Source organism: Primulina huaijiensis, unplaced genomic scaffold (genome assembly GCF_012295235.1).
Source record: "Primulina huaijiensis isolate GDHJ02 unplaced genomic scaffold, ASM1229523v2 scaffold37775, whole genome shotgun sequence".
Taxonomy (NCBI): domain Eukaryota; kingdom Viridiplantae; phylum Streptophyta; class Magnoliopsida; order Lamiales; family Gesneriaceae; genus Primulina; species Primulina huaijiensis.
This window is the reverse complement of record NW_027358831.1, coordinates 324,619-352,169: the sequence shown is the minus strand read 5'-3', so window position 1 is coordinate 352,169 and position 27,551 is coordinate 324,619. Positions and strand designations below refer to the sequence as shown.

The following is a 27,551-nucleotide window of genomic DNA, read 5'->3' as shown; positions in this document are numbered from 1 at the left end:
TGTGTTTCTTTTTACAAAATTTAACTAGATTATTATTAATTATATTAATAAAACAAATTAAATAATTATAATTGTAAAAATTATTGATTTTATAATTGCGTGATTAAAAACATTTGATTGATTGAAATGCAAATTTAAATTGTTTTAGCTAAACAATGATCCGAACAAATATAGACATACTTTAACAATATATTTTTATTTAAACAAATTTATATAATTAAATTAACTTAAATAACATATTTAATTTAATTACTTAAATGGTTAAACACAATTCAGAAACGTAGATAATAAGCAAAATTTTATTCAATAAAAATATAATAAATGGGATAAAAACAGTGGGTAAAATGGAAGCCTATGAAATTCACTTCTTTTTTCCTTCAACATCTGTAAGTAAATGCCGGAGGAGATAAAATTTTGAACAGTACACCAAAATCTTCGAAGGGACCCATACTATCATGCGCCATATTGGTGGTGCACTCCCCCCCTTTCAATTCTTTGTCTTGTTACAATAATTAGTCTGGTCCGTTTTATTTCCCTTCATTCTCAAAAGTTCATTGTATCTCCTCTCTGTGCAAAGAATATACAAATAACCTGAAAAAGTTTTTTTTTTTGGCACTTGATTCTAAGAGTAATCAACCTATGGCTGTAATCTGCATGATGAACTATAATGCTTCAATTTGTACTCTGTAAGAATTTGTGGGACATTCCCAGATGCAGTTTTCTGAGCTCTGAATTGTCAAGCGACGTCGCGCTCAGATCTGTATGTACCTTTGCTTTCTCAATATAGACGATCGTATCTTTTTTCTTGGGATGTGGCGGCCTAGCTCATTGCTGGGAAGAAATTTACTTTAAGAAATGGAATTTCAAGATTTTTTTTTTTTTGTTTGGGATGGCTTGGTTATGTAATTGTTTGACAGCAGGAATATGTTTGTGTGTGTTGATTTGCTTGCTGTATAGTAAGTGTACGATCATTGACTGCTTGATTCTTGTTTCGAAAATTTTCCTAGTTTTAATATAAAAGTTGATCACTTTCCAACAATTTGCTTTTGTGCGATTGCGATTTAAGGTTTTTTTTTGTTTTGGCTCATTTTTAAAAATTTCAGGTGGTAATGCATAGTTTTTTCCTTTTAGTTGAATCCGAGGATCTTGTTACTTTCTTGAAATCAAATATTTTGAGATGCGTGTATGTTTATAAAATCTTAGGTATCAATGCATTAGTACTTGTTTTCCATGACAAGCACTTCTTCAAGAACTAACGCCAGTAATTAAAAGAGAATAATCCCCTTCATAATTTCACGGAGGAACCTATTTAACCAGAAAGTTGATCGTTTTATTGAACCATCTTTCTGAATGAATATTCATGTTTTGAATGTATCTTAACTCCTGTATAATGGGATTATATGTTGGATGTAGCAGGTGAATTATGCATTTTAGATGCGAATTAGAATGAAAAAATGCAAGCAGTTGGGTGGTGATCGGATGAGAATAGGTGTTGCTATTGGCTGTAGTAGTAGGAATATTTTTCTCCTCTTTAGCTTCTAGGTACAGTACGATTTGGATCATACTGAGTTCAGAGAATATTAGGAAGACCCATGAGAGTGACACCGTGGAATCAGTACCAATTGGTGGATAAAGAGGTTGATCCTGATATCCAGCTGGCTTCGGGGAAGAACGGGCTTGTCTGCGGGTGCACATTATTTGTGTGCTTTTGTCGCCCATCTACCAGACTTGAGAGCCCATGTCATTTGAAAGTTGGACCGGTGCTAAACCAAGAAGTCTTGCCGGGACCTGCTGTTTTTTGTGAGAGTAAAGATCTATCACGGTCTGATGATTGTGATGATGATAATAGCAGCGTTAGAAAGATTATTAGTCGTAAGAGTAGTTTGAAGAAACCAATAGATCTTTCAGTTGCTGCCACAGGCGGTGGTGGCTGTACCAAGGATCACACAGCATTTTGTGAAAAGAATGGTGATGCTGCTTGTCAAACGGAGAGGAGGAAAGTGCAGTGGACAGATACTTCTGGAGGAGAGCTTTTTCAGGTTCGGGAATTTGAGATGAGGTAAGGGAACTTAGATGCTTCGATTTTTTTATGTTCCGGTCATTAGAAGCTTTTTTTCTCTCTTTTGTGTCATTTATGTTGTTTGGTATGGGATACGCTGGCTACTTGCCAACTACCAACAATTACTTTTTCCTTGTATTGTTCTCTGTTTTTTGTTTTGCTTGTATTTGTTGAATGTCATCATGTGACTGAGGGTCGGAAATACCCCATCTGGTCTACTGTTCTCTGTGGACCTTGTGACGTAGATTCTCATACTTGGTGGAACTCTCTATTTCGGTTAGCTGGTTAACCTCGTATTGTGCATTTTTTAGTTATTGAAGTAAGCACAGGAAACCTACTTATTTTACATGATTATTATGGTCTTTCAGACATGAGTTCAATTATGATATATGATTAAAGTGGTCCATTGTATTGTTATCCTCTAGAAGAAAAAGCTTCAATGTATGTGTGTTTGTGGGTGTACACCTTGTTTTAAATCTTTATTGATGCAAGAAGTACTACATAATATTTTTATTTATCATGAAGTATTACATGCTATTGATGAACTGAGTAGTTATAACTTTATCGACTTGAAAACCTAATGGTGTCACTATTTTCCATCAATCTTTTATTGATTTCTTATGGGATTTTCTTTAAGAACTTAAATATCATGTGTATGGAAATGCAGAAACTATATATCTCAAAATGGTACCACGGCATTGCATGTTTTCGGAATCTTGTAAATCCATGCATACTTTTACAACGATTGGCATCACATATAAAAATGTTGATCATGAAAGCTTTCTTATCTCAGAAACTTGTTTGTGAGAGTGAACAATGTTGGTTATTCATGGACAATTCACGTTTAACCTCAGATATCATTAGAGTGGCAGAAAGTGAAAGAAAAAGGAAAAAGCTCACTCTTGGGCATTTCTTTACCTCGTTTTCTGTTTAGGTTATGCTCTGTTTTATTTTTGTAGAAACATATTTTTTTGAAGTTAAATGAGAGAATAAGATTATCTTTATTTTTGTTTTTAGACCAGGACTTTTTTCTGTCAAAACAGTTATTTAATGTGAGAATTTGTTGGTAGAACTGCTATCAGGTAATGTATAATGGCTTATAATGTGTGGGATATTTTAAAATTTGAGAAGATGGTGGGGTGAGTTGTTGACATCATATCATAAAACATAATAATGTAGTTTTTAAAAGTGAGGAAAATGTGAATTGAAAAGAATGATTGAATTTGGAGATGTGAAAAAGGATTGGAAATGCATTTATGGGGAATAAAATGAAAATAAAGCAGAAACCTAGTTTTCAGATGTGACTTTTGTATACCTCGGATAAGTAGTTAAAAGTTGGACCAGGCATATCCATAATTTAACTACTCGCCTGTACTGAAGCTAGGGGCAAATGACTATTTTACTCTCTACTTGCTCCATTCTTTCTCTCTGTTGTTTGGCTTTTCTACATCCACGAGTTTTGGTTTAAAGTGGTCCTTTGTATTATTGTGCTGTAGGAAGAAAATAACTGGAATATGATTATATAACTAATAGGTGAAGGGACCGGAGTTGATAAAAGGGTCGAGTAGGCTATCTGTCATGGATAAAAATTATGTAAAAGAGTTTTGGAATCTCAAGCTGCGCATTACTAGGAAAAGCACATGAGCAGTGAGCTTTCCCCTACTATAGTTTTACCTTGGATTTATTGTGTTGCATAAACATGCGCGCCTTTGTTTCTAAACTTTGGTTGTCTGCAAATAATTGTACTTTGTGCAATCCCATTTAATCCGTCTGTGGCTTCACAATCTACTTGCATGCTGAACATGTTTTGAACTTGTTGAATTTGTTCTTTGTTTGACATTGCCAGTCAGTTTAACAATCAAGCATTCAATGTGATTGCAGTGAAAATGGATCAGACGATGAATTTTATCATTGCAACAAAAAGACTTGTTCTTGCAATATAATGTAGTCTGAGGTTTTTCTTCCCTAATCCAAAGAGTCCCTGCAAAAGGTGCATTGAGCTTCATGGAAGAAGGAAATTTTGAGTCTATACCAGAGGTGTCTCTATTCTTTCTGTATTCCAATTCCTTTCGCCGCAGTCGATGCTCGTGTTGGTGCAATAATAGCTATCTTCTGTAGTTTATTGTTTGGTCATTTCGATTCGGAGAAGTCTGGGACGAATCTTCTGCCACGAGGATGAATGATAGAATCGTTATTAGTTTGCCTTATGTTGGTGTTAATGTGTGATTTTGGACGTGAATTACATCTTTTATTGTCTTATTGTTGTGAGCTGTGTTACTTCTTCTGTAGTCCTGTAAACTGTAGTCGTATGTGCTAAAATCTTCTATAAATATTTCACATATCATTGGATAAATAAGTCTCATATTTTGCGATATAAAAATGTTTTCGTGTATACTATAGATCAAACATATAAATGATACAGGTTTTTTTCCATAATTGCAAAATGTTGTGTACTCCGAGGGGGAGTGTTTACTAAAAAAGTTGAAGGCACTGTGAAGTTCTTGTTAAGTGACTTACCATTTTGTAGAGGCTGATCACCGTGATATGTGTACACACTAATATTATTATTACAGTCTCTAATGGGGCCTTGAATCGGTGGAATAAGTACTTGAGTGAAATATTTTTTTTTGTTCCATTTCTCTTATCAATAGTTTTTTGGACGAGTCTTATCCGACGAGGTTTACTTGACCTGATTTATAGATTATTGTAATAAGTCGGGGACCGAGGTTCGAGGTTTAGCTGGTTGTCACTTTATTAAAAAAAAACATTTTAACGATACATGCAAAAGTATGGTCATGTCAACTTATCCACATCCTGGTCCGAAACCATCACTGATGCACAATCTTTTCCGAACTTATCAACCACACAAAACAAGGAAAATAACGAATAAGAAGAAAGATAGTAAAATTGTACAGGGATTTCCATCCGTAGCAGGGGGAACACGTCAGGGGAAAAATGTCAGTAGCATCGCCACCTTCATTTTCATGCATCAAACTCCGCAACCCTCCATCTCCAAACTCAGCTCCTTCTTCTTCTTCGCCGTCAACTGTCAAACTTACCGTAAAGAGCTCACAGTCCGAGGGCCCTTTACGAAGACCAGTGGCTCCTGCACCTGTAAAGCCTATCCCACCGTCAGCCACTCCGCCATCGAGTGCTCCTCCCAAGAAGGCGGTCGACGGTGGCGTGGAAGGCAAGAATGTGGTCACTTTGGAGTTTCAGAGGCAGAGGGCTAAAGAACTTCAAGAATATTTCAAGGAGAAGAAGCTTGAGGAGGCTGATCAAGGACCCTTCTTTGGGTTCATTGGCAAGAATGAAATAAGCAACGGCAGGTAATCAAGGAGCTTTTGTACCGATCCCTCGTCTCTTTTTAATTTATGGTCTATATTTGGATTATGGATAATGATTTCGTCTGCTCTCTCTTGATTTGGATTGAAATTGGCATGATTAGAGTGAGTATGATATAGTTTTTAGTTTTTTGTTGGTACCAAATTTGACAGCTCGGGATTAATTGCTGAATTCATGTGGTTGAAAATATAAATTTGCATAACTTCCTTTGAGAAAACTCAATTCTTCATATTTCAGGTGTGACCAATATTCAATTATGATAGCTTGAGAATCCGGGAACTTGAAACGGATATCCTCTCAACCTTATAAGCCACCATATAATTGCTTGTAAAGCTGATTTGTGATCGCAAATGAAATTTTGAGTTGGTAGCCAAAGAATCCCGCCTGTAGTTTTGTGAACTGAGTAATGTCTAGATTTTGGTAGAAATCTTTATGGCATGAGTCAGATGAGATGCGCATACCTAAATAAGATCAGAAACACGGCAAAGTGAGCTTTAGCTTCCGAATCTTCTCTCGACGTTGTAGAAAAATCAATTTTTTATGATAATTTTTGCTGACATATTTGTTGACATGCATTTACTTGAGAAACAGACTCAGCAAGCACAAATGTTATTGCCTTAGCATCTGCCCCTTCTCGAGACTTTAGTGTATCTGCGCATGCCATTTTTAACTCTACACTCAAGATGAATTCTCGAGATGATTTATAAACTCCAATCTTTCTTTTTATGATCCCTTTCTTCTGAAGCAGGGGCTTTTCAAATGCTTTTCGGGGGGAAAAACAAAAGCAAACGCCCAAATAATCATATTTTCTACCTTCTCTCTTTTATAAGCATTTTTCTAAAAACTGAAAGTCGAACCAAATACACATGCTTTTTTATGCAACCATTTTTCTTAGAAAAGATCCTGCTATCAAACACTCAGAGTTCTGAGTAGTCGAGGCGTGAAATCATTTAACTTCACCTCATCATCGAAAATTGGCTTGAAAAATAAACATTTGAACCTAAATAGTTACCCACGTTGTCTTTCATCTGGTTAGATTCAATTGCATCTCTGCATCCATATCGGGTGGTAATTTTATTTTTTCATAGAAGATTGGTGAGAAGGATGCTTTATCCTTCATTTGCATATTATATCATTGTTAATGAATTTTATTTCTTGTAAGAATGTCATTTTAATTTGTAATCTATTATTTTTTTCCGTTGCCTGGCTTCTTTGCCATTAGCATCTGTAACAAAGTCTTGTTTATGAGTTGAAAATATCGGGTCGACCAGGTGGGCTATGTTTGGCTTTGCTGTTGGAATGTTAACAGAGTATGCTACAGGCTCAGACTTTGTGGATCAAGTTAAAATCCTCCTCTCCAATTTCGGGATTCTCGATCTCGAATGATGCATACTTTTCTCGATCTCTCAGGTCCGTGAGTGTAACTTAATGTAATGATCATATATTGTTTGTTAAATTTGGGTTGCTTTTTACGTATTCAGCTTCTTGTGCTGCGATCATTTCGGCCAACGATCTTCTTAGCTCGCAAGAACACGTAATTTTTGAATGCTGAAGCTCCTTTTTTGTGTCACACTGTGTACTCATTTAACCTCTGCGCATATTTTGCTTCAACTTAATGCCAACTTTTATTGTTCGTATCATTACAGCAAGTCTGTCTTGCTTTTGAGTCTGTCCATTAACAATGAATAGACTATTTAAATATGAAATAAGGTTACTATATTCTGAAAAAAGCAGGTGATCGTGATTATTTATTTGATTTTAAAAATGATTAAAGTTCGAACTCATCTGAAATTTTGAGCCTGCAGACCATTCCAATCCAAAGCCATTGTGGATAAAGGGCTATGAAATGGAATTTTACTTTTCCCTTTTTTTCATTTCCATCTTTATTCCTTTCGCATTTCACATATTATCATATTGAACCAATTGAAAAAGTTGAAAAAAATCGACTAGACATGTGCGCAACGAATATATACAGAACTAATACATCTAATGATCGCAATATCGAAAGTACACATCATTTTTTTAAAAATAACATCACTCTAAATATCTTATTTGGTTAATTACAAAAAGAATTATTGTAACAGAAATCATTATCTATGCGAAAAGTATTACAATGATGGTGATAGATATACAGAAACAAATATTTCCATTGTGATAGTCTCAAATGAATTATAACTGTAATTCAAATACTATATATACTTAGAGATTTCAATTTTTAACGTCTATAATTTATTAATTCATGCCAGCCCTATTTTTATTTTTTTCCATGTATGACACTTTTTTTTTTTGGCAAAACTTAGTTAAATAATCAAGTAGTATATATGAATATGAATATGATAATATTAGTATATGACAATACTACACGTAGCCGTTGATATGAAATGATTACGCATTCATGTTTCATATGATGTATTCATGTTTCATATGATGTGTCGTTAAGTTCTACAAATTATTAGAATCATATATATTATGATGTTTTAGAATTAATAAGTATAAATTAAGCTAAAAAAAGACGAAAAAGATTCGATCGAATAAAACAGATTCAAATTTGTGCCTAAAAACTACCTTAAAATTTTTTAGAAAAAATGAGAAGCGCTGAGACGCCTAAAAGAGAAGCTCCATGTGCTCCTGGAAAATTCCAGACCGCAAGGGAGGCGCTCCTGTGTGCAAGAGAAGCGCTCATGCGCCCCTAGAGGCGCTTTAAGTGCCTCATTGTGCGCATGCAAGGCGTTGAGGCGCCCATTTAGGCTCTTCAACTCTGCATTATCGATCTGGGCTGCTACCAGGATAGAAAGAGGTGCTCAAGCACCAGATAAGTGGCGCCTAGACAGCTATAGTACTGTTTGACAAATAGATACCAGTTTTCGTGAACCAATGCATCTAGATTATGTCATTTGAAGTTTTTTATCTGACTTTAGAACGAAGAGACGCCTCAATTAGTGAAATAACATGTTCATGCATATTGATAATTTTAAATAGAGCATCAAATATCATTTGAATCAATTATTAATCAGATTTGTGAACACTATTTTGCATTCATCTTGTCTTCATATCATTCTTTTCACAAACAAGGAGAGAGATTTTTCTTATTTATTGTGCTTGTAATTTATTGTGCTTATTACAAGAGAAGTTGTATTTTTTAAGAGAATTACCAACCACCGAAGCATCAGGGTAGATAAATTTTTCTTAAAGACACAGATTTAAACAGTAAACTCAACTTGCCGCTATTTGTCATATTCAAGTTTTCATCACCAACAATATATCATTTTGTTATCTATATCCGTTGACTTATTATTCATATATAATATATTATTATTATTTGTCTCATTCCACGAACCGCATGAAAATTCAAGAAATATAAAATGATAAAATGGATCCAAATTATGATTTAGTGTATCCTATGATAAGCTGTATATGAAAACAGGTGAGCAGTTACACGATAAATAATAGGTTTTTTTTTTTAGGTTTTAAATTAAATTAAAGTTGGAGGTCTCTTTTCCCCACACATTCCTAATTTAAAAATTAAGCCCTCGTTTCCAAAATTCTAAAACCGCACTCCCTCTCTCATCATCAGATCACAGAAAGCCAGGAAGATTATTAAGCCCCCTACTTTTATTTCAAAAATCCTGCCGAAAGGTCTCATCTTTTTTCAAAATCCAGCCCCAATTTTGTTACTGAAATCGCTCACTTGTGCAATTGTGTTTGGTCGCGGTTGAACGTTGAGATAAAGGAGATGGACATTCACTGCAAGTTCCAAATCTTTGACTCCTTTCCAGCTTAGGACAGATCAGGGCGGCGTGGTTTTAGCTCTCTTTTTATTTTCTTCATCGCTGCTGTTTTCACTGAATGGCTAAGCGCGTGTACGAAGTTTGGAAGGGGAACAATGTGAGATTTTTGTTTATGCGCTTTTATTTTTTGGTACTTTTACTGTTTGTTCATACTTCAAATTTCTGGGTTCCTCTTTTCTGGGGTGTATGTTATGCTTGCACTCTGGCTTAGACTATGGCTGTGTTTTTCCCTTTATCAGTGTTATCAGCATTAAAAAAAATATTTTTAGTATTTTAAGTTCATTTCTGTGCTTATTTTTTTTGAGTGGAAATGGATCTTGTCCAGTACTGTTAGGAAGTCGTGGACGTTATAGAGTGCTTGTCATGATAACTTGGATAACTTTAGTTGAAATTTAAGGGTGTGGACTTTATCTCTAATGCTGGGGCTTTTACAGCTAACTCTTGCTTTATTGAGGTCTCATAGATGATTAATATGTATAATGATGATGGATGCTGTTTCTTTCTTCTTTTCTAAATCTATATCTGCAAAACAATCTTCTGTAACTTCTTGAAATAACATCAGGCGTTTAATGGTAAGTTTCTTGATAATCAAATGTTAATTCTACAGGGCAATGGATAAAAATGTCTTGGAATGAAGGTTATCAAAAAAACTGGTTTCTTTGATGATTATATGTTCTCAGTGATTATTTTTTTGGGCTGGAAGTCATTTCTTTGACGGATATTTCTTGTTGTATTGATATTGGAGAATGTGATCTTAGAATGGTTTAGGGGATAGTAGTATGTTTCCTCACTGCAGTTAATGATGTAATTAAAATCGTATCCTACACGTGGGGCTCACATGCATTTCGAATCATGAAGTACTACACATCCTTACACTCATTAGTCATTACACAATACTAACTTAAGTTTGCCACCAAGGTGATAAAATAAAGTGAAGCGTTCTTGCACAGGGAAAAGAGCTAAAAATTGGCCATGTGTGTTTGGTCGGTGCCTTTACTTGTGCGTCTCTGGAGTTATAGAATTTTAACACAAAAGGGTAGGAAGTGAGAACTTGCATCCACTGTGGTTAGTATTATTCTTTATTAAACTATTAAAAAGGGTTAAAGTGTGGAAACTAAACATTATAAATGTCATAAATTCTCATAAATACTCTGGTACTGGTCTGGATTTTATAAGTTGAATAACATTTTCATCATCCACCTCTTGCAGATCTTTTTCCTTGGTGGGAGATTGATATTTGGCCCTGATGCGAGGTCATTGCTCGTCACCTTATTGTTAATAATCGGCCCAGTCGCTGTGTTTTGTGTTTTTGTTGCAAGGCATCTCCGCCATGAGTTTTCCTCGCATAATGCAGGATATGCTATTATGATTGTCGCTATTCTCTTCACAATTCATGTCAGTGCCAATACTTTTTTACTCTTAGATGCTTTCTTTAATAACATGGCACTCTTTAAAATTTTGGTTGGCATGCACTTTCCCCCACCTTTTGTATGATGCAATTATAGATGTTCTAAGTGGCAAGGATGTGTGGACATTTTTTTTTTTGGCCATATTCCTGAACTTCCAGTAGAGTGTAGACTATGTTATATTTCATTAGGTAAAGCATAGTTCGCACCTGAGGGAGCTGTTGTACTAGCAGGTATAGTTGATGCCGGATAAGGCCGGTGGTGAGGGTCTTGTATGCTAGAGGAAAAAAGATACTAGCCATGTAAAAATGAAACATCCATCAGTTCTTCGGTGTTGATGTATCTGTACCTATATAGCAAGGATTAAGCAATGGCCATCGTAGTAACTGTCTTGGTTTCTATGGTATGTCAATGTGTGAAATTACCCGAATACCCACTCTCTTTGCACAACGGTGACATGTTAGTTTACCTTCTCACCAATGACGCCGTGGCTGCATCTTCTCATGTATGTCGACCATTTTTTTGCCAAGTATTTACTCATTTACGTAAAAGTTCTCCTTATTAGAAATTGCATTTAATTTTCCGTGTCTCCTTGTCTATTTACACTATTAATAAAGCGAGAGTTTTTAGTCGTAACTACCTTTTAGTAAAACCTTCTTCCTAATCCCAAGTTGCCCTTCAGGCATTTTAGCTTCAATACACAATTTGTTCTTGAACTCGACTCTTTAAAAAAAAAGGAAAAATCATTTTTTCTTAAGATCTTATCATATATGTATTTCATTTATTGAATTGTTATGGATTCTACATTTATTTAGTGTAATAGAGTGTGCGATTATAAAAAAATAATTTTACTAAATCTCAAGTCATATTTAATTTAATTTCTAGAGTATTATAATTAAATCAAGAACTTTAAGTGCACCATGTGTACAAAACATAATATTCATATGATTATATTATACATACAACGTATATGTGCTGTTGCTAGAAAAGATAAAGATGGAAAGGGACCCTTTTTGATTTTGTGGTGAAGCTCCTTATAAATACCCAATTTACACTCTCTCTACTCTTCATTTGATTGAATGAATACATACAAAACTTCTTTCCAATTTCCCTCTTTAATTTTGCATTGTAGCATTTTATCCCATATTATGAGTTACTCAATGGTCCTTTTACTACTTTTAAAGTCCAATTTTTTAATTAAAATACATCTGTATTTTAGTTTGTTTCACATTCGCAACGCATGTGCATTTATTACTAGCTTAAACTAGATGCCAACTTATCACGCATGCTTAACGGTGATTATTAAATGATTTACTGGACAAAGTGCTTGTTTTCTGTTCTCAGCACGCGTGGATTGCAAATTGGCTCCAGCTATATCTTATACATTGACTTTACCCTTAAATTTTTATATTCGATCCATGGCCTTTATTCCAATTATGCAATCCACTTACCTTTATTCGCTCTCTTTTCACTCTGCTCTATTTAATGGCATTTCTCTCGAGTCATGTTTTATACTAATTCAAGTATTTGTTGGTTTATAATGAGATTTAACTAATTTTGACAGGTTTTGGTGCTTCTTCTCCTTACTTCAGCTCGTGATCCAGGTATTGTACCGCGTAATTCACATCCACCTGAAGAAGAATTTCGTTATGACAATTCAGCATCAGTGGAGATTGGTGGGCGGCAGACACCAAGCCTCCAGTTTCCTCGAACTAAAGAAGTGATGGTCAATGGACTTCCTGTAAGAGTTAAATATTGTGATACTTGCATGCTCTATCGCCCTCCTCGTTGCTCACATTGCTCCATTTGCAACAATTGTGTGGAGCGTTTTGATCACCACTGCCCTTGGGTTGGCCAGTGCATAGGATTGGTACGTCAATTCATCATGAGACTGTTTACATTTGGATCACCACATCCTTTTTAGATGCATTATCATTCCCTTTATTTTTTTTACTGTGTTTTTACGTTAGTGGGCTAACTGGCTCTTCAATTTTTCAATGTGCAGCGAAACTACCGGTTTTTCTTTTCTTTTGTCTCTTCTGCTACACTTCTTTGTGTCTACGTGTTTGCGATGTCTGCTTTGTACATCAAGGTTCTGATGGATGATCATCATGGGACTGTATGGAAAGCAATGAAAGAATCTCCGGCATCTGTAATTCTGATGGCATATTGTTTTATTTCCTTGTGGTTTGTTGGTGGGCTTACCGGGTTTCACCTTTATCTAATAGGCACAAATCAGGTTGGATTTATTGTTTTATTTATTTGTCCTATTTTTGGTCTTGTTGCTTGTTAATCTGATTATCGTTGGTTGGTTGTTAGAGTTTGGTTTTTGATTATTCAAGAAACTCTAAAAGGAGCTAATGTGGTTTGTGCTGTGAAAATTTTGTGCTATTTTTTTTTTTTTATCAGAATTTGATACCTCCTTGACAGCCAATCAGGAAATCATGGTAATGACATAAGTGGATATCATTTTATTTTCTGGGCTTTGAGGCGCATACTAGCACATCACTGCATGGTTGGTTGCTGAATGGGTTGTTCCCTTGTTCTGGAATCCTTCACTATACTTGAAAAAATAAATGATGTTGAGTGGGTTCGGAAGTAGGGAATCTGTTGGCGTTTATTTGAAAGGAAGATAAAATGTATTCATGGTTATATATTTTTGGGGAAAAGAAGGAAAGCATGAGGGTGGTGATTTGGATTGGCTTGTAGAGAGAAAATCTGAAGGAGGCTAGTAATGCCCTTAATATAGCAGTCAGAATCCCAAGTTCCGTCAAAAGTTCATTTAAGGATAATGCCGCATAGAGATAGAGCACTAGAATGAATTGATGTAAAATGAAAAATTCTACCTTATCTGACATTGTTCCCTTTTAAATTATTCCAACTCTCTGGTGGTGTTGGCTGTTGAGAATCATTATTATATCACGTGTGATATTTCCATGATATAGTTCTATTCACCCGGTTGCATTTAATTCAAATTCTCTTTGTTGTGTTTCTGCAGACAACCTATGAAAATTTCCGCTATAGAGCTGAAAACAGAATCAATGTTTATGATCGTGGGTGTTTAAATAACTTTTTGGAAGTATTTTGTACGATGGTAAAACCTTCAAAAAACAAATTCCTCGCATTTGTACAAGAGGAACCGCAAAGGCCTACTCTGCCTACTACCCGGGATGCTGAACCTGTTGATACAGGCGAGGATCGACGCATGAAAGTGGAAGATGATCTGGATATTGGTGGAGATTTTTTGAAGATCTCGCAGCGTCACAACATTGAAGATATTGAAGCAGATATTCGTAGCAGAGGAAGCGATGTTCCCCATCATAATTCCTCTGAAGGTGATTCTGTTTTTGGATCTGATAGGCGAGTTCCCGCCATGCAATCAGATGTGAGACACTCAAGTTGGCGAAGAAGAAGTGGAAGCTGGGAGATTGGATCGGAGGGGACTCATGTAACTCCAAAAGAAGCATATCAATGAACACTGAGAAGGGCAGTTGATGAGATTCACACTTCGGAAAAGGTTACATTTTTACATGCTTGATTATGGTATCGCTTTTGGACTTTGGAGGAAATATGCCATGTGTTTAATATTCAATCTTAGGCAGGGAGTTTCAGATGTACTTCATATTCCTGACTCTTTTGATCTTCTGATCTCAATCTAATATTTTTCCTGATTATTTATGTAGCGCGAGGGGTAATTGCTTTCTTTTCCCTTGTATTGTATTTTCCCTAAACTAAACAGGCTTTTTATTGATCTTTTATGTGGTCGTGTTTTCTGGAATTGGTATTCTTTGTGTAATTAACCTCGGAGGTCAATCATTGATGGTTTTTAATATATATTTTGTTTCATATTGTATGCTATTTTTTCTTGTTCAAAAACCTCCATTATGGATAATTTTGCGATAACTCGTGACCAATACTCAGCGTGTTCTTGTCTGTATCTCGGGTACACCATGATTGGTGTAGCAAGAAGAGTGGCATTTGTAGCATAAGGTACCGGCGGCCTTGGCCTAGGGGCCAGCCAATAATGGCTACATAGAGGTGAACAATCGATTAAAATCAATACGGTCGGTTAAACCAAAAATTTGCCATCCCTAGTCTATGTAAACAGAAAATATTATTGCTGGGAGTATATAATCATGTTACATAACTCGGAAAAAAAAACACGCATTTAATATATATTTTTTATTAAAAATTTATAGAAATTATGTGAATAAAATTTTCGTCATTTCATGAAACCAAGAGAGCAAATTCATTATCATAAGGTTTTTATGCAACAAGTAGTGATATCACTCAATTATTCTACAATCATGGCACCGAACGAGTAATTTGAATAATATACTAATCTCTGAGATACAAATTCGAAGAGAAAATTGTACAAGCCTTGTTTTATTATATAACAGTGGTGGATACATCTACAATTGGTAATAGTAATACTGCACAAAATAAAGGCCAGAAATGAATATGAAGTTTACAGAGAAAGACACAAAACAAGACCCTCGAGTCTAAAACAAGAAGAAAAAGGTTCTTGGATGAACATCCTTTGCAAGAAGGAAATATAATTTATGAAAAAATACTTTAAAAACTTTATTTTCTTTTAGAATCACGGAACAACATAATTTATCCAAAGAATTGATGAAAACAAATATAAATGTGTGCATCGCAACCCTTTTTTATCTACACACAAATCGCCCATACCTTCTTCAAATGAAATCTTTCCACTTCATGTCCATCAAAGATTGGGATCTTTCCCTTGAAATTCTTCTGTTTTCTGAAGTTACCACGAAAATTTTCCACGTATAAACGCATAAAGGCTGTGGTTGACATCATTAATCACAATTCAACCCGCAGACTTCAAGTATTATACCGTCTCTCGACAAAAACGGGTTGATTCGTACCCACAACAATGAGAATATAGAAGCAAGAAGAATGGACCACACCACAATGATGGTGGGAATCCTGTTTTGTCTTCCCATGAAACCTTTGAGGAAGGGATATAAATGGAGAATGACCCAAATTGCGAAAAACAAACGGCCAAATAAAGGACCCCATGATTCGTACCCATTGCTTATGGCATCCGATATACCAACTATAACGCCAATGATGTTGATGATCATTAGTGTCAGCGGAGGGACCAACAATGAGGTCCATTTGAAAAGATAGAGATCAGAATAATCTCCATCGTCTGCGGCTTTGGAAGTAACAGTGAAATTTGTGTTCACACCAGCCAAGACCTTGAGGAGACCTTGGATCAGAGCAAAGAAGTGGGATGAGACGCCACCAATTACCCAAAATTGCTCGTTTCTCCACATGTCATCTATCCCAACACGTCCCCACTGAATTTCTAGGACACTCGTTGCAGCGATCGATATAAAGAGAGCCATGAAAAGTATACTGGCATAGTTGCTTATCTGTAGATGAACAAGAAACATATCAGCACCAATGCCATTAAAGGTAATAAAGAAGTTGCTGCTTGGGTGTGATCTTGTAACTCACAGAACATATTATAAAATTTAATTCATAATATTAAGATCACGGTTCATCGTTACTATAATTTAATGTTACTTTATACCGCATATATCCCAATATTCACTTATATGAGGAGATGACGATTGCGACCTACTAAAGAAGATCTAATAGAATTCTAGCCCTCAGCGCATTGTGCTGTGGATACAAAGGCCTTTAAGGACGGTCCACGTAATGAGCAGGAAAAAATTCGAAACAGCATGCAAAGTAGCTCAATTCTGGAACAGAGCTTACCTCAGGGACAATGAATTTTCCGGTGAGGAGACAGACTGCTGGCAAGGTACAATAAGCAATCAAGGGAATAGAAGTCAATGGATAGATGATTGAGTTTATGTACGAAAATCTCTCTAGTGGTTTTAGACCACACCCATATCCATACCAAATCGGGCAATGCCTGCTCAAGAAAATTTCAACTGATCCCAAGGCCCATCGAAGAACTTGGTGCAAACGATCGGAAAGATTGATCGGGGCCGACCCCTTAAACGCAGGCCTTTTGGGTATGCAATAAACAGATCGCCAACCATGACAATGCATCTTAAAACCAGTTAAGATATCTTCAGTGACAGAACCATAAATCCATCCAATCTGTGGAAGAATAGAGGTGTGAGAACATATAAATCAAGAAAATGTTGTGAAGAAAACTTTATATGCAGAGAAAACACACCTCTCTTCCCCATTCAGTTTTATCTTCATAACCACAACTAATGACATGGATAGCTTCCTTTAAGAGCGATGCAGAACTTGCTACAGCAGGAACACCACCATCTTCTAGAAGTGTCGAAGCAATGAACACAGGTGACTGTCCAAATTTTTTTTCGAACTTTATTTGGGGCATGAGGGATGATTTTCCATTGTCAACTCCTGCCCAAAAAAGGGGAAATAGAAGCATTCATCAGATTCTTGAAAAAGGGTATCGATGACTCTTGACATTTTTTATGGGGTCGAGCTCTGTCCTGTTAACTAATTTTAATTGTACAACTCAAATTAATTAAAGCATACAGCAACCTAACAACAAGTTTTGATCAGTGCAGCCACAACAAGAGCTATTATTGCAACCCCATAGTTTCAACTCACCTTCGATTCCTTCCTCGATATTTTCTAGAGCATGAATCTGTGTCGAAGCTTCCCTAACTTTGGTATTTTTTTTCTTATCCTTCGACATCTTTTTCTTGTTTTTCTTTCTCGATCCAAAACAGAAGCAACACCATTTTGGCCAACAATTGCATGTTTTACCAGGGGGCTTCGCCTTCTTGGGGGCATCATATCCATAAAGTGCTTGCCTCCTGAAGACACATCCAGTTCCAACATATATCGGACCTTGGATCCCATCAAGTCCTTTCATATTTATCTGTTAGAAATCATGAGAAAATTAGCTTCCCGAAGATGAAACTTATGAAAGGATTAATCCAATATCCACAAAAGGAGTCTCACGTACATCGAAAAAGACAACATTACGATTCGAATATCGATCATGCTTATCAATTCCATCAAATCTTTGAGGAAATTGCACGTAGCATATTTTCTTTCCAGATTGAGGGTCCATCATGAAACACATAGCTTCCCTAAGGGCTTTGCTGTTATTTATCTAGTGGTCACAATCAACATTGAGTAGGTAAGGTGCATTGGAGATGACAGCCGACACCCTTATCTGGAATCACATTTAAAAAACAAAGAGAATGAATAAGATAGCTTAATATGTCAAAAACCAATCTCGAGAGAGAAAATAAACAAGATTGAAATACCAAAGCATTCATAGCACCGGCTTTTTTGTGATGCTCAAAACCCGGCCTCTTCTCACGAGAAACATATATAAGCCTAGGCAACTCATTCCCTTCAATATCCCGAACACCATTTTGACCAAGGAACACCTGAAATGAAAAAACAGCATTTATTTGTAAATAATATGTTGCTGCGTCTTCTTCATCAAATAGATACGATAATGGCGACGATGAATTTTTTTATTATACCTGTATCATTCCTGGATGGTCTCGAACATTATTTCCGGGCCATGGAGTACCATCCTGCATGGTCCAACCATCCTCAGGAACCTTCTGTGCTGTGGCAACCAATCCGTTTATTCGAACTTTGAACTCTTCGTATTCTCTCTGCATGAAAGCAATCACAGCAGACAAGTTGCAGCCATTAAACTTGCACCGAAACAGAACTTACTCAGTGGATGACTAGATTTTCTAGGGACTCAGAGTGACTAAAACAAAAAAATGGTATGTTTACTGAATGGAATACGAGCATCTTTTTCTACATTTCACAAAGAAAATAAGTGTACAAAGAGAAAAACAGAAAATTATCAAACAACTACAGTGAAAGAGTAGGACACCTTCATAGCACGACGTTCTCTCACAAATGTTGGCTCGACCTTGTCTTTCAAATAGTCGACCTTTTGAGCAAAATACCATTCAGGAGCCCGAGGCTCTAGGCTATATTTCTTGCAGAATGGGACCCATTTTCGGGCAAACTCAGATGTTTCAGACAGAGCTTCAAAAGTAAGCATTGCAGCACCATCGTCCGAGACATAGCATGCAACCTTGTCAATCGGATAATCCACAGCAAGTATAGAAAGAACTGTGTTTGCTGTAATAAGAGGCGGCTCTTTCATTGGATCCACCGTACTCACGTATATGTCCACAGGAGCTAGCTCGGAGGGCTTTCCATCTTTCTCATACCTGATAAAGATTTCAATTCACGTGAATTTATAAAAAAAAAATTGCAATCGAACAGTGTGGATGGAGGAAATATAAAGATAGATATATACCTCAGTGAGAGCCTATCCAGGTACGTTTCTCGCTCAATTGGGCACCATTTTGGAAGCTGATCAAATATCCACGACACAGCGAACCATATCTCACAAATAATGGAAGTTAACCATAATCCATATGCATCATTCACAGGGTGAAGGATTCTATAATGGAAGAACAACCCAAGAATCGCCATCCGTATTACAATGATTATTCGGTACGGGCTAATCTTGCTTGAAGAAATCGGTAACTTCCTGGAAAGTGGCTGCCTGCCTTCATCCATCCTGAAAATCATATCGTAATGAAATTTAACAAATATTATTATGCAATGGAAGAAATAACTATCTCTACTTTGAAAATATCTAGCAAACTTAGGAGTTATTTCATTACAACGTAAAAATTTCTTGAGAATTTTTAATTTATGCGAATCAACTGAAGATTAATATATCTTGAAAATAAAGAAATATCAAGGATGACAAACACATTCAAAATCCTCTTCCGGGTAAGCAATTTGACTATCGTCCCAAGTTCCAACCTCGCAAAGGGTTCGTTTCCAACATTATTACAAAATTAAGCTTTTATCCATTAAACTCTCCATTTTCTGCCAATGGAGAATGTAACAGACCTTTGAGTTCAAAATCATGGCCTTGCTATCCGTAGGGTGCCAATGTAGCAAAGGGATATGAAAGATCACATTCTCCCGAGGTTAAAAAAAATGGAACTTTGTACACCAACAGTTGTTTCATGAATTAAACCTTGTAATTAAATCCCAACTATGAAAAAGAAGAGTAGTTACTACAGAAACAAGTCAACCACTCATTAATACATTATTAAAAAACTTAGAATCAATAGAAATTTCACATAACAATCCAGACCACCGACACTTCTTTACCGAATATAAATGAAAAAAACAATCAAAGAGAGTGGACCTACTTGGGTAAATCGGGATCATCCAGCTCATCTCCATTAACACCACCTTTATCTCCTTGATGCTTAACCACTTGAAGCTTATCATTTTGCTTTCTCTTCCATTCCTCCATTCTTTCTTTCCAGGCAATGGTACCATAACCATATACAGCCAAGTCTTTCTTCGGATCCATCGGCCGTGGCACTGAAATGTCGGTAGGCAAATAATATTTGTAACCCAGAAAAATAATTTTAAAGAAAAATAAACAAATAATTTAAACCAAGTTCTAGGGAAACTTACAAGACATGGAAGAGTCGGAGAACGGAGCCGGGTGGATTCGCTTTCCACGGCTCATAAATGGTGGGATAATAAGAGCATGCTTGTCTGCAGATATCGTATCATCCTTCACAAAAAACTCGAGACTTCAGTAAACATTTCAAATCAAAACACTCGAACATCAAGATTCCGGGTTTGAGTAAAATTTTCGAATCAAAACCAAAACTTTCCTCAAGAAACAAAAAGACACTGGAAAATTTTGATGACCAACCCACCTCTTGACCATACGTGAGAAGAGGGATATCTGAGTTAAGATTTGAAGCGTCCGCTTCCGACGCAACGGTGATCCCAGATGCACTCCGGCCAATATTATGGCGAGCAAAGTGACCTGCTTCAGAAAATTGCAAAGGGAGTCTCCTTTCATCGCTGTTATAGTCAAACTCGTTCTCCAAATCATCAAATTCATCTTCATCTTCGTCTCCGTCAACTCTAGGACTCCCTGTAAAAGTTTAGTGGGCCTGTGATAAAAAGCATAACAAAAAGCCGACAAAAGTTCAGAAAATTTCAGCAACTAGTTTTACCTTTAATGCGTTTGTATCTGATTTTGCACTGCGGACAAGCTTGATTACCCTCCCTTCTTTCGTACTCGTAGCAAGATCTACAAACAGGGAATGCACATTCATTGCAGGCAACGAATGGCTCCCCATCTACGGTGAATTCAATCTCATCCCCACAAATCTGGCAATTTTGCCCGCTCAACTCTTTTACAGAAGTCACCTGAGATTGGGAAAATACATCTTTCAAGTGTGGACGAGCTATCAAATCAAGAAAACACAAGACTTTTACAATCAATTAAACTGATTTTGAATCAAAAGCGGTAGAAATGCAGGAAAATGTAAAGTCATTAAAGAATGCAACCGAAGCTAGAATTTTGACCGGCTCTGAAATCTAGAAACTCAAAAAGGAGGTGAAAGAAACTAATTCAGGAAAAGCCGTTCACAAGACGCAGAAATTGTATCAGGTTTAACGCAAAAAGGGCAGATTGTACAAACAGAATTGTATCAAGAACATGGTAAATAAATCTGAGCATCCAGAACAAAATGCAATGGACGCTAAAAACTTAAACAAAAATATAACCAAAACGCATAAACGCTTGAAAAAAGTAACCACATTTATCATAAAAAGTGAAACCAAGTACAACCCATTTGACAGATGAACCCATGAAACAACATCATGATGAAAACTTTTCAAAGCACTCACTCTTCCAACATCATCAGCATTGATGACCACGAATTCATTCCTATTGTGTGAACCAGCAACAAGCCTGCCTTTAGTATCCATCCCAAAAAGAAAGAACGACTAAAAAAACCGAGTCTCCTCTCTCCACTCACACGCAAACACTCAGAATTACAAGTAAACATAAAAATCAAACAACACCATTTTCACGCACCCTCGTCGAAGAAAGAAAGAAAGAAATGCAAGGGGCCTCTGATATTTTCTCTCCTCTTAAACATACAACCCCTTCCATTAAACAATCAACTGAAAATGATACCTCAACAGACACTAAAGAAAACAAAACAATATCACATTTGGAGATGAAACAATGGTGTTTTTTTAATCACAGTGACTTCTTTTGTATTTGGGAGTAGTTGTGTGTGTTGTTTCGTTTCCCCTTGATTCTTTTCTTGAGGGTAACCCCCTGTTTATGAAAAGGGTCCCTCTATACCCTCTCTCTTTCCTATTCTCCCCAACTTTTGTTCTGTGGTGAGCTGGGGTGGTGTAGATCACAGAATCGTTTACCACGGGGTTCGAAGACAAAAATGTACGTAATTTGTTAGTTTTATTAATTTAAACATAGAATTTTAAACACAAGCGTTGAATCTTCAACACGGTAATATTCAAGAAGGAACTGGTTCTTCCGTGATGGATTGATCGAAAACATCGGGTACAACTATAGAAGATAGAGTTCCACGCGCTGGGGCCCACAATAGTCATGTGCTATTTATTCGTTTTTGTTTTATTATTAAAATTTATAAATGCGATTTTTCAAAAACAAAAAATAATTGTAAAGCGGATTACCGTAAAAAAAAATTTATAATTATTAATTGAAAAAATTTATTCATAGGATTCAGCAAAAAAAAAATATTTTACAAATTAGACAAAGATATCTCTTTTTTTTTTTAGTTGTAGAAAGATATATAGTGTATGTGAATATTTATTTAAATCATTAATCTTCCACTCTTTCATCAAAACAATAATTTAAATCATTAATCTTCGATCTCTTGATATGATCATTTTCAAAATAACAATAATATTTTTAATATATTAAACAAATTAATTTTCAAATGATAATAGTCGATAATACACAATTTTCAAAAAAAATTACATCGTCATTAAAAAAAAACAAATATTTTTTTTTGATAGAACTTGTCGATAATCTAAATATTAACTTTACTCCGACAATTCCTATACGTAAAATACAAATTGTATGTGCATGAGCATAGAATTACTAGTATAAATACAAAATAAGATGAGTAGGTCTCTTATGAGACAGATCATCCTTACCGATATTCACAATAAAAAGTAATATTCTTAGCATAAAAAGTAATATTTTTTCATGAATGATATAAATAAGATATCCGTCTCACAAAATACGATCCGTGAGACCATCTCACATAATTTTTTTTTGTCAAAAAATATATGGGAAAATACATCACTAATTCGAATGAATTGATACAAAATGTGAAACGGATGATATGTCATTGACTATTAGTTACGGTAACAAAACCTATAATTGGAGGTAAACGTGTAACCTAGAGATTTCCACTTGTATCATAATCCAAATATATCGTACTATTAGATGTAATATTTTAATTAGAGGAAAAGGGGTAGTGATTTGTTTATATTTCACAAAAAAATATTATAAATACAAAATTAATAACATAAAATTTAATATATTAAAAATAAATCAAGTAAAAGATTATGCTTTCCGTTAAATTCACCTCCACTGCGGTATAAATTAATCGATCTGCATTGGTTGGTAACTTGAAAGAAAAAAAGAAGAAGAAAGGAGGAGGAGGTATCTTTTAATTAAGGTGGTTCAAAGAATCGAAACAATTTAAGGAAAATTTCGTCTTGTTTTCACATTTTTGAACACTTGTATTTTGGATTGTGACTTTTATGCCAAATTTTTCGAGTGCGTGGTTCGATGACGTTGATGCTTTGTTTCTTTATTAGCATCACCTTCATGGTTTTAGTGTTTATATATATATATATATAGTTATGGATATTTCTTTAAAAAATTACATTTAAACTTTTTAGATTTTAGTTGAAATTTATAAGTAAAATTATTCTATCTTTTGAATTCGAATTAAGCTGCGAGCTACAAGGAAAATATTTCAGTCAAAATAATTGATGCATGCATTTAAAGACCGGGCATGTGTACAGCCACAGGAATGCTTGGTCACATGTTCCAAGTTCTTTAATATAATCATACATAATAATTTATTTTTCTATTTCTGTTTATGTTTATTTATTCTTTAACAAAAAAAAAAGTATATCAAATAGAGTATAAATCAAATAAAATAATTAAATTACATTTTAGAGAAAATTATCCTCAATTAACCAGACAGTATGTTTTGTTTTTAAAAATAGTCGTTTTCTATTTACTAAAGTATATAGAACATTCCTATTATTCAACGTCGTGCAACACTCTACGTTAGTTGCAATTGTCTAACATTGATACATTAAACTAATAAAAATGACTTATAAAATCAAAATGTTATACCATACAATAAGCAAGCATTTTGAGATCATATCTATCTTGAATTTAATATTGATGTTCTCGTTAACAATAGGTATAATGAAAATAGTCATGATTTTAAAAAAAAATTACCATCGAAAAAGATGAATAAAAGACGTCTATAGTATATTAAACAGTGTAACCTCGAGTTTATAACCTAACAAATTTGGAATCNTTCTGCATTTGGTAAGAGTGAATGAGATCAAATTTATTTATCTGTGTTAATACATAGTCAATGTTTGGTATGATTTTTTTTTTTTTATAATTATATAGTAATTTCGATGTTATGACAGTTCGATCTCGATGGAAGGAAGACGTGATTAATATAAGTACTTAACATTAATCCACAACATGGTAGTAATTAATAAAGGACACGTGTAGTTTAAGTATAAGTTTCTATTTAATTACCATAATAACACTATATATTCACAGTAAAACCATGTAGAAATCATGTTTCTACTTTGTAATAATAATAAAAAAATTATTTAAATTACTTTACCAAAAGTATATATTTTAAAGTGCTAAAAAAAAAACCCTAATCAATCAAACATCAAACAAGAAATGAACGTATGTGGACAGCATGGCAACGGCGGCTGAAGGTCACGCGCTCCTCACCTGTTTTCGTCGGTGGAATGCGACACCACCCACCGAATAAGAAGAAGTAAAGTAAAGTCCAGACGGGGGGCCCATAAGGCCCAATATAAATAATATAAAAACCCATTAAAATGTGGGCCGTACCGAGTATCTTTTGCAAGCCATCTCCGCCGACAGAAAACAAAAACACACCACCTAGATCGACGGCGGGAGATGAGCCACGTGTCGCAATCGTGGGACTCATTACAGCTAAGTGAAAGCACTTGACTGTGTGAAGTTGGTCTGTCTATTTCATTAGCTGTAACCCCGAAATTGTTCAAAAGCTGGTTCCATCTTTTTCCCCCGTCAAATCATTATTGTTTTGCATTATTATTCTACGAAATTATTTAGTATTTATATGTAATAATTATTAATTTTTTCGCTTTGTCGAATATTTTTAAATAGGAATCTAAAAACCACAAAATAAATTCTGAATGCTTTTTTAGTCTGATAATTTATTTTTATTTTTTTAAATCCGAATATTTAAGGCCTAATGAATTTTTTTAATGAAAATACAATTTTTAGACTTATTATTAATTTTTATATATGCAACACGTGTGATTCGATCGCATTCACATTAATTTTAAATCGATTATTTTCTAGATACGATGCTGAACTATTCTAGCTAAGCCTAAAGTTTTGAGCAATTTGTATGTTATTATTTTTCAAACAATAATAATATTAATATTAATCAGTACGGTATAAAGTCACTGTCAGCATAAAAAATAAGCGATCAACATAAATATATGGCATTTATGAATTTGGTACGCATCTGTATTGGATAAATAGAATCGACAATATATATGCTTTCAAATTATATGATTTCTTATATAATATATTTTTATTATTTATATACAATATTTAAAAACATTATACCGAGAAAACAAAAAAAATGTTACGAAATCTCAAAATGCACTGAAACGTAAGAATTATTACATGACAAATTACATGTAATGTTAAAAAAAATTTAAGAACATATTATAACTTTTGACTCGGTTTATTTTAAAGTGTCGGGTCGAAAAATAGGATCTTGCCGACAGTCATTTAAAAAAAAATGAAAATTACCAAAAAATTATAGCCACCACGTTCTTCTTTTTATCACTATTTTTTTTATTTAAATTATTTTAATTTTCCCACCGACGAAGGCACAAGTATGTCCTTGCTAAATTAAAACCATTTAGTTTTGATGAATTATATATATAATTTTGTTATGCTTATTATCAACTATATTAATCTTTATGTTTATAAATAAGATAATAATCACTTATTGGATTTGACATATTTGATCGTATCTAATAAATGAATATCATCTTATCGATAGCCACAATAAATATTAAAGTGAGTTTCATGTGAGACCGTCTCACGGATTTTAATCTGTGAGACGGGTCGATCCTACCGATATTTATAATAAAAAATAATATTTTTAGTATAAAAAGTAATAATTTTTCATTGATGACCCAAATAAAAGTTCGTCTCACAAACTACGATCTATAAAACCGTCTCACACAAATTTTTACCTAAATTATTTATATTTATATAGTTTGTGGGATCACGGTAAAAATATATATATAATTTGTATTCAAATTTTTTGTTAGGTTGCCACTTGTGTTATTTAATAATAATAAAGTAATAAATAAAGAGTTGTGACAACTTCATTCGTAAATTTGTAAATAAAAACTTTATTGTTGTCTGACATAGGATGGTAAGTGCAGTTAATAATATAATGAAATTGTAGCAACACCTTCCCCATTAAAATACGATATCCCGAAAGTCTTTTATTTTTCTGTTTTTTAAGGCGATTTGTATTTATTAAAATAATATTTGCAATTATTAAAAAAGTCTAATATTTTTTTAAGGCATTAGAATTTCCATACGGCATAGTTTTATATCCACGTGGACCTTACCAGCAAGTACTTAATTACCAACACCACCGAGTTACAATTAACATTATTTAAGTACATTTTATTTAAATAAATAAAGGAAGGATTTGTCGATATCGATTGTATTATTTTCATTGTTATCCAAAAAGACAATCAACAAACAATACAATACAGAAGTGCTCGTAACAACTTTTCATTATAATTAACGTAACAAATCATAATCATCAGTCCATCGAAACACTGACAAAAAATTTATTCAGACAATTTAGGAATTTACAAAGAAAAATATAAAAAAAAATTACTTATTTTTAGAGATTACAAACATTATTAAGCGATAATCTAATGCATAATCAGCTGAAATTTTAATTTTCTTAAATTTCAATCCTCAACAATTTTTTTTGTTTAAAGTAGAACAAAAAATTTCTTTATATTTTTCCAAAAAAAGATAGAATGATAATTACATGCTATTGCATTATACAGATCAGATGTATCATCACTGTGTATTTGACATTATCTTCCTCTGTGTTTGGTTGGAATTTTGTCATTGTGCTTCACTACAAAGACATATGGGCCTCACCCCAGGCCCAATATAACATAACGTCTAATCAAATTCATATTTTTTTTAAAAAAAATATCTATTTATTTTTTATTTTATTGATTTAAATTGAATTTCATTAATGTATACCATACTAACTAATTTTAACCTTCGAAATAGTTTTTTGCTACCTTTGTTGGTGTGAGTTTATTAGTAATTTTTGTATGTTTTTTTTAAAAAAATTTATTATTATCTTATTAAATCTTATCTAATTATAAGTATTATATCCTAATAAAATAAAATAATTTTTTTACACAAAAATTATCAAATACAAAAAAAATTAACATGACACGCATCGTGTGCCACGGAACACTAGTTTAAATAATATATATGCCCAATTAACAATTTAATTATCGAGGAAAATAACTTGATTTTACGCATTTAACAATGGATGGTTGAAAGAAAATTTATGGCCACAAGTTACCCAGTAAAAGTAAGTAAAACGCCAATTTCGAATTAACGACGACATGATTGCAATCACTTGAAGGTAGCGGTTGAATAACGTCACAGCTAGATTCAAGGCATGGAGATATAAGGACATAGCAACTGCCCTGCTCGTGTTAAGCCAACATCAAGGTCAAAGA

General features: G+C 34.4%; 3 protein-coding genes and 1 pseudogene across 4 annotated transcripts; 3 read left to right on the top strand and 1 right to left on the bottom strand.

Moving 5' to 3' along the window:
* Positions 1-477: 477 nt before the first annotated feature.
* On the top strand, positions 478-4,439 carry LOC140968780 (uncharacterized). 2 transcript variants are annotated; one of them, XM_073429887.1, is made up of 3 exons: positions 478-760; positions 1,414-2,059; positions 3,941-4,439. In XM_073429887.1, the coding sequence occupies exons 2-3, from the start codon at positions 1,593-1,595 to the stop codon at positions 4,005-4,007; spliced, it is 534 nt and encodes a 177-aa protein (XP_073285988.1). In that variant the 5' UTR covers positions 478-760; positions 1,414-1,592; the 3' UTR covers positions 4,008-4,439. The 2 variants fall into 2 exon arrangements, with proteins under 2 accessions (XP_073285988.1, XP_073285987.1); XM_073429886.1 differs by having other exon boundaries at positions 480-760; positions 1,417-2,059.
* A 443-nt stretch (positions 4,440-4,882) lies between these two features.
* LOC140968665 (light-harvesting complex-like protein OHP2, chloroplastic) lies at positions 4,883-6,974 on the top strand. Its single transcript, XM_073429690.1, has 2 exons — positions 4,883-5,388; positions 6,676-6,974. The coding sequence occupies exons 1-2, from the start codon at positions 5,015-5,017 to the stop codon at positions 6,788-6,790; spliced, it is 489 nt and encodes a 162-aa protein (XP_073285791.1). The 5' UTR covers positions 4,883-5,014; the 3' UTR covers positions 6,791-6,974.
* A 1,930-nt stretch (positions 6,975-8,904) lies between these two features.
* Positions 8,905-14,301, top strand: LOC140968746 (protein S-acyltransferase 8-like). Its single transcript, XM_073429842.1, has 5 exons — positions 8,905-9,289; positions 10,402-10,587; positions 12,163-12,468; positions 12,604-12,837; positions 13,597-14,301. Exons 1-5 carry the CDS (start codon positions 9,251-9,253, stop codon positions 14,071-14,073), a joined length of 1,242 nt encoding a protein of 413 aa, XP_073285943.1. The 5' UTR covers positions 8,905-9,250; the 3' UTR covers positions 14,074-14,301.
* A 667-nt stretch (positions 14,302-14,968) lies between these two features.
* On the bottom strand, positions 14,969-21,820 carry LOC140968766 (cellulose synthase A catalytic subunit 2 [UDP-forming]-like; annotated as a pseudogene).
* Positions 21,821-27,551: the final 5,731 nt, after the last annotated feature.

Excerpts from the sequence above, each read along its gene's own strand:
- LOC140968780 (XM_073429887.1), top strand. The coding sequence starts at position 1,593 with ATGAGAGTGACACCGTGGAATCAGTACCAATTGGTGGATAAAGAGGTT. Across the intron at positions 2,060-3,940 it reads GTTCGGGAATTTGAGATGAG|TGAAAATGGATCAGACGATG; the intron begins GTAAGGGAACTT and ends ATGTGATTGCAG.
- LOC140968665 (XM_073429690.1), top strand. The coding sequence starts at position 5,015 with ATGTCAGTAGCATCGCCACCTTCATTTTCATGCATCAAACTCCGCAAC. Across the intron at positions 5,389-6,675 it reads AATGAAATAAGCAACGGCAG|GTGGGCTATGTTTGGCTTTG; the intron begins GTAATCAAGGAG and ends CGGGTCGACCAG.
- LOC140968746 (XM_073429842.1), top strand. The coding sequence starts at position 9,251 with ATGGCTAAGCGCGTGTACGAAGTTTGGAAGGGGAACAAT. Across the intron at positions 12,469-12,603 it reads TTGGCCAGTGCATAGGATTG|CGAAACTACCGGTTTTTCTT; the intron begins GTACGTCAATTC and ends TTCAATGTGCAG. Across the intron at positions 12,838-13,596 it reads ATCTAATAGGCACAAATCAG|ACAACCTATGAAAATTTCCG; the intron begins GTTGGATTTATT and ends GTGTTTCTGCAG.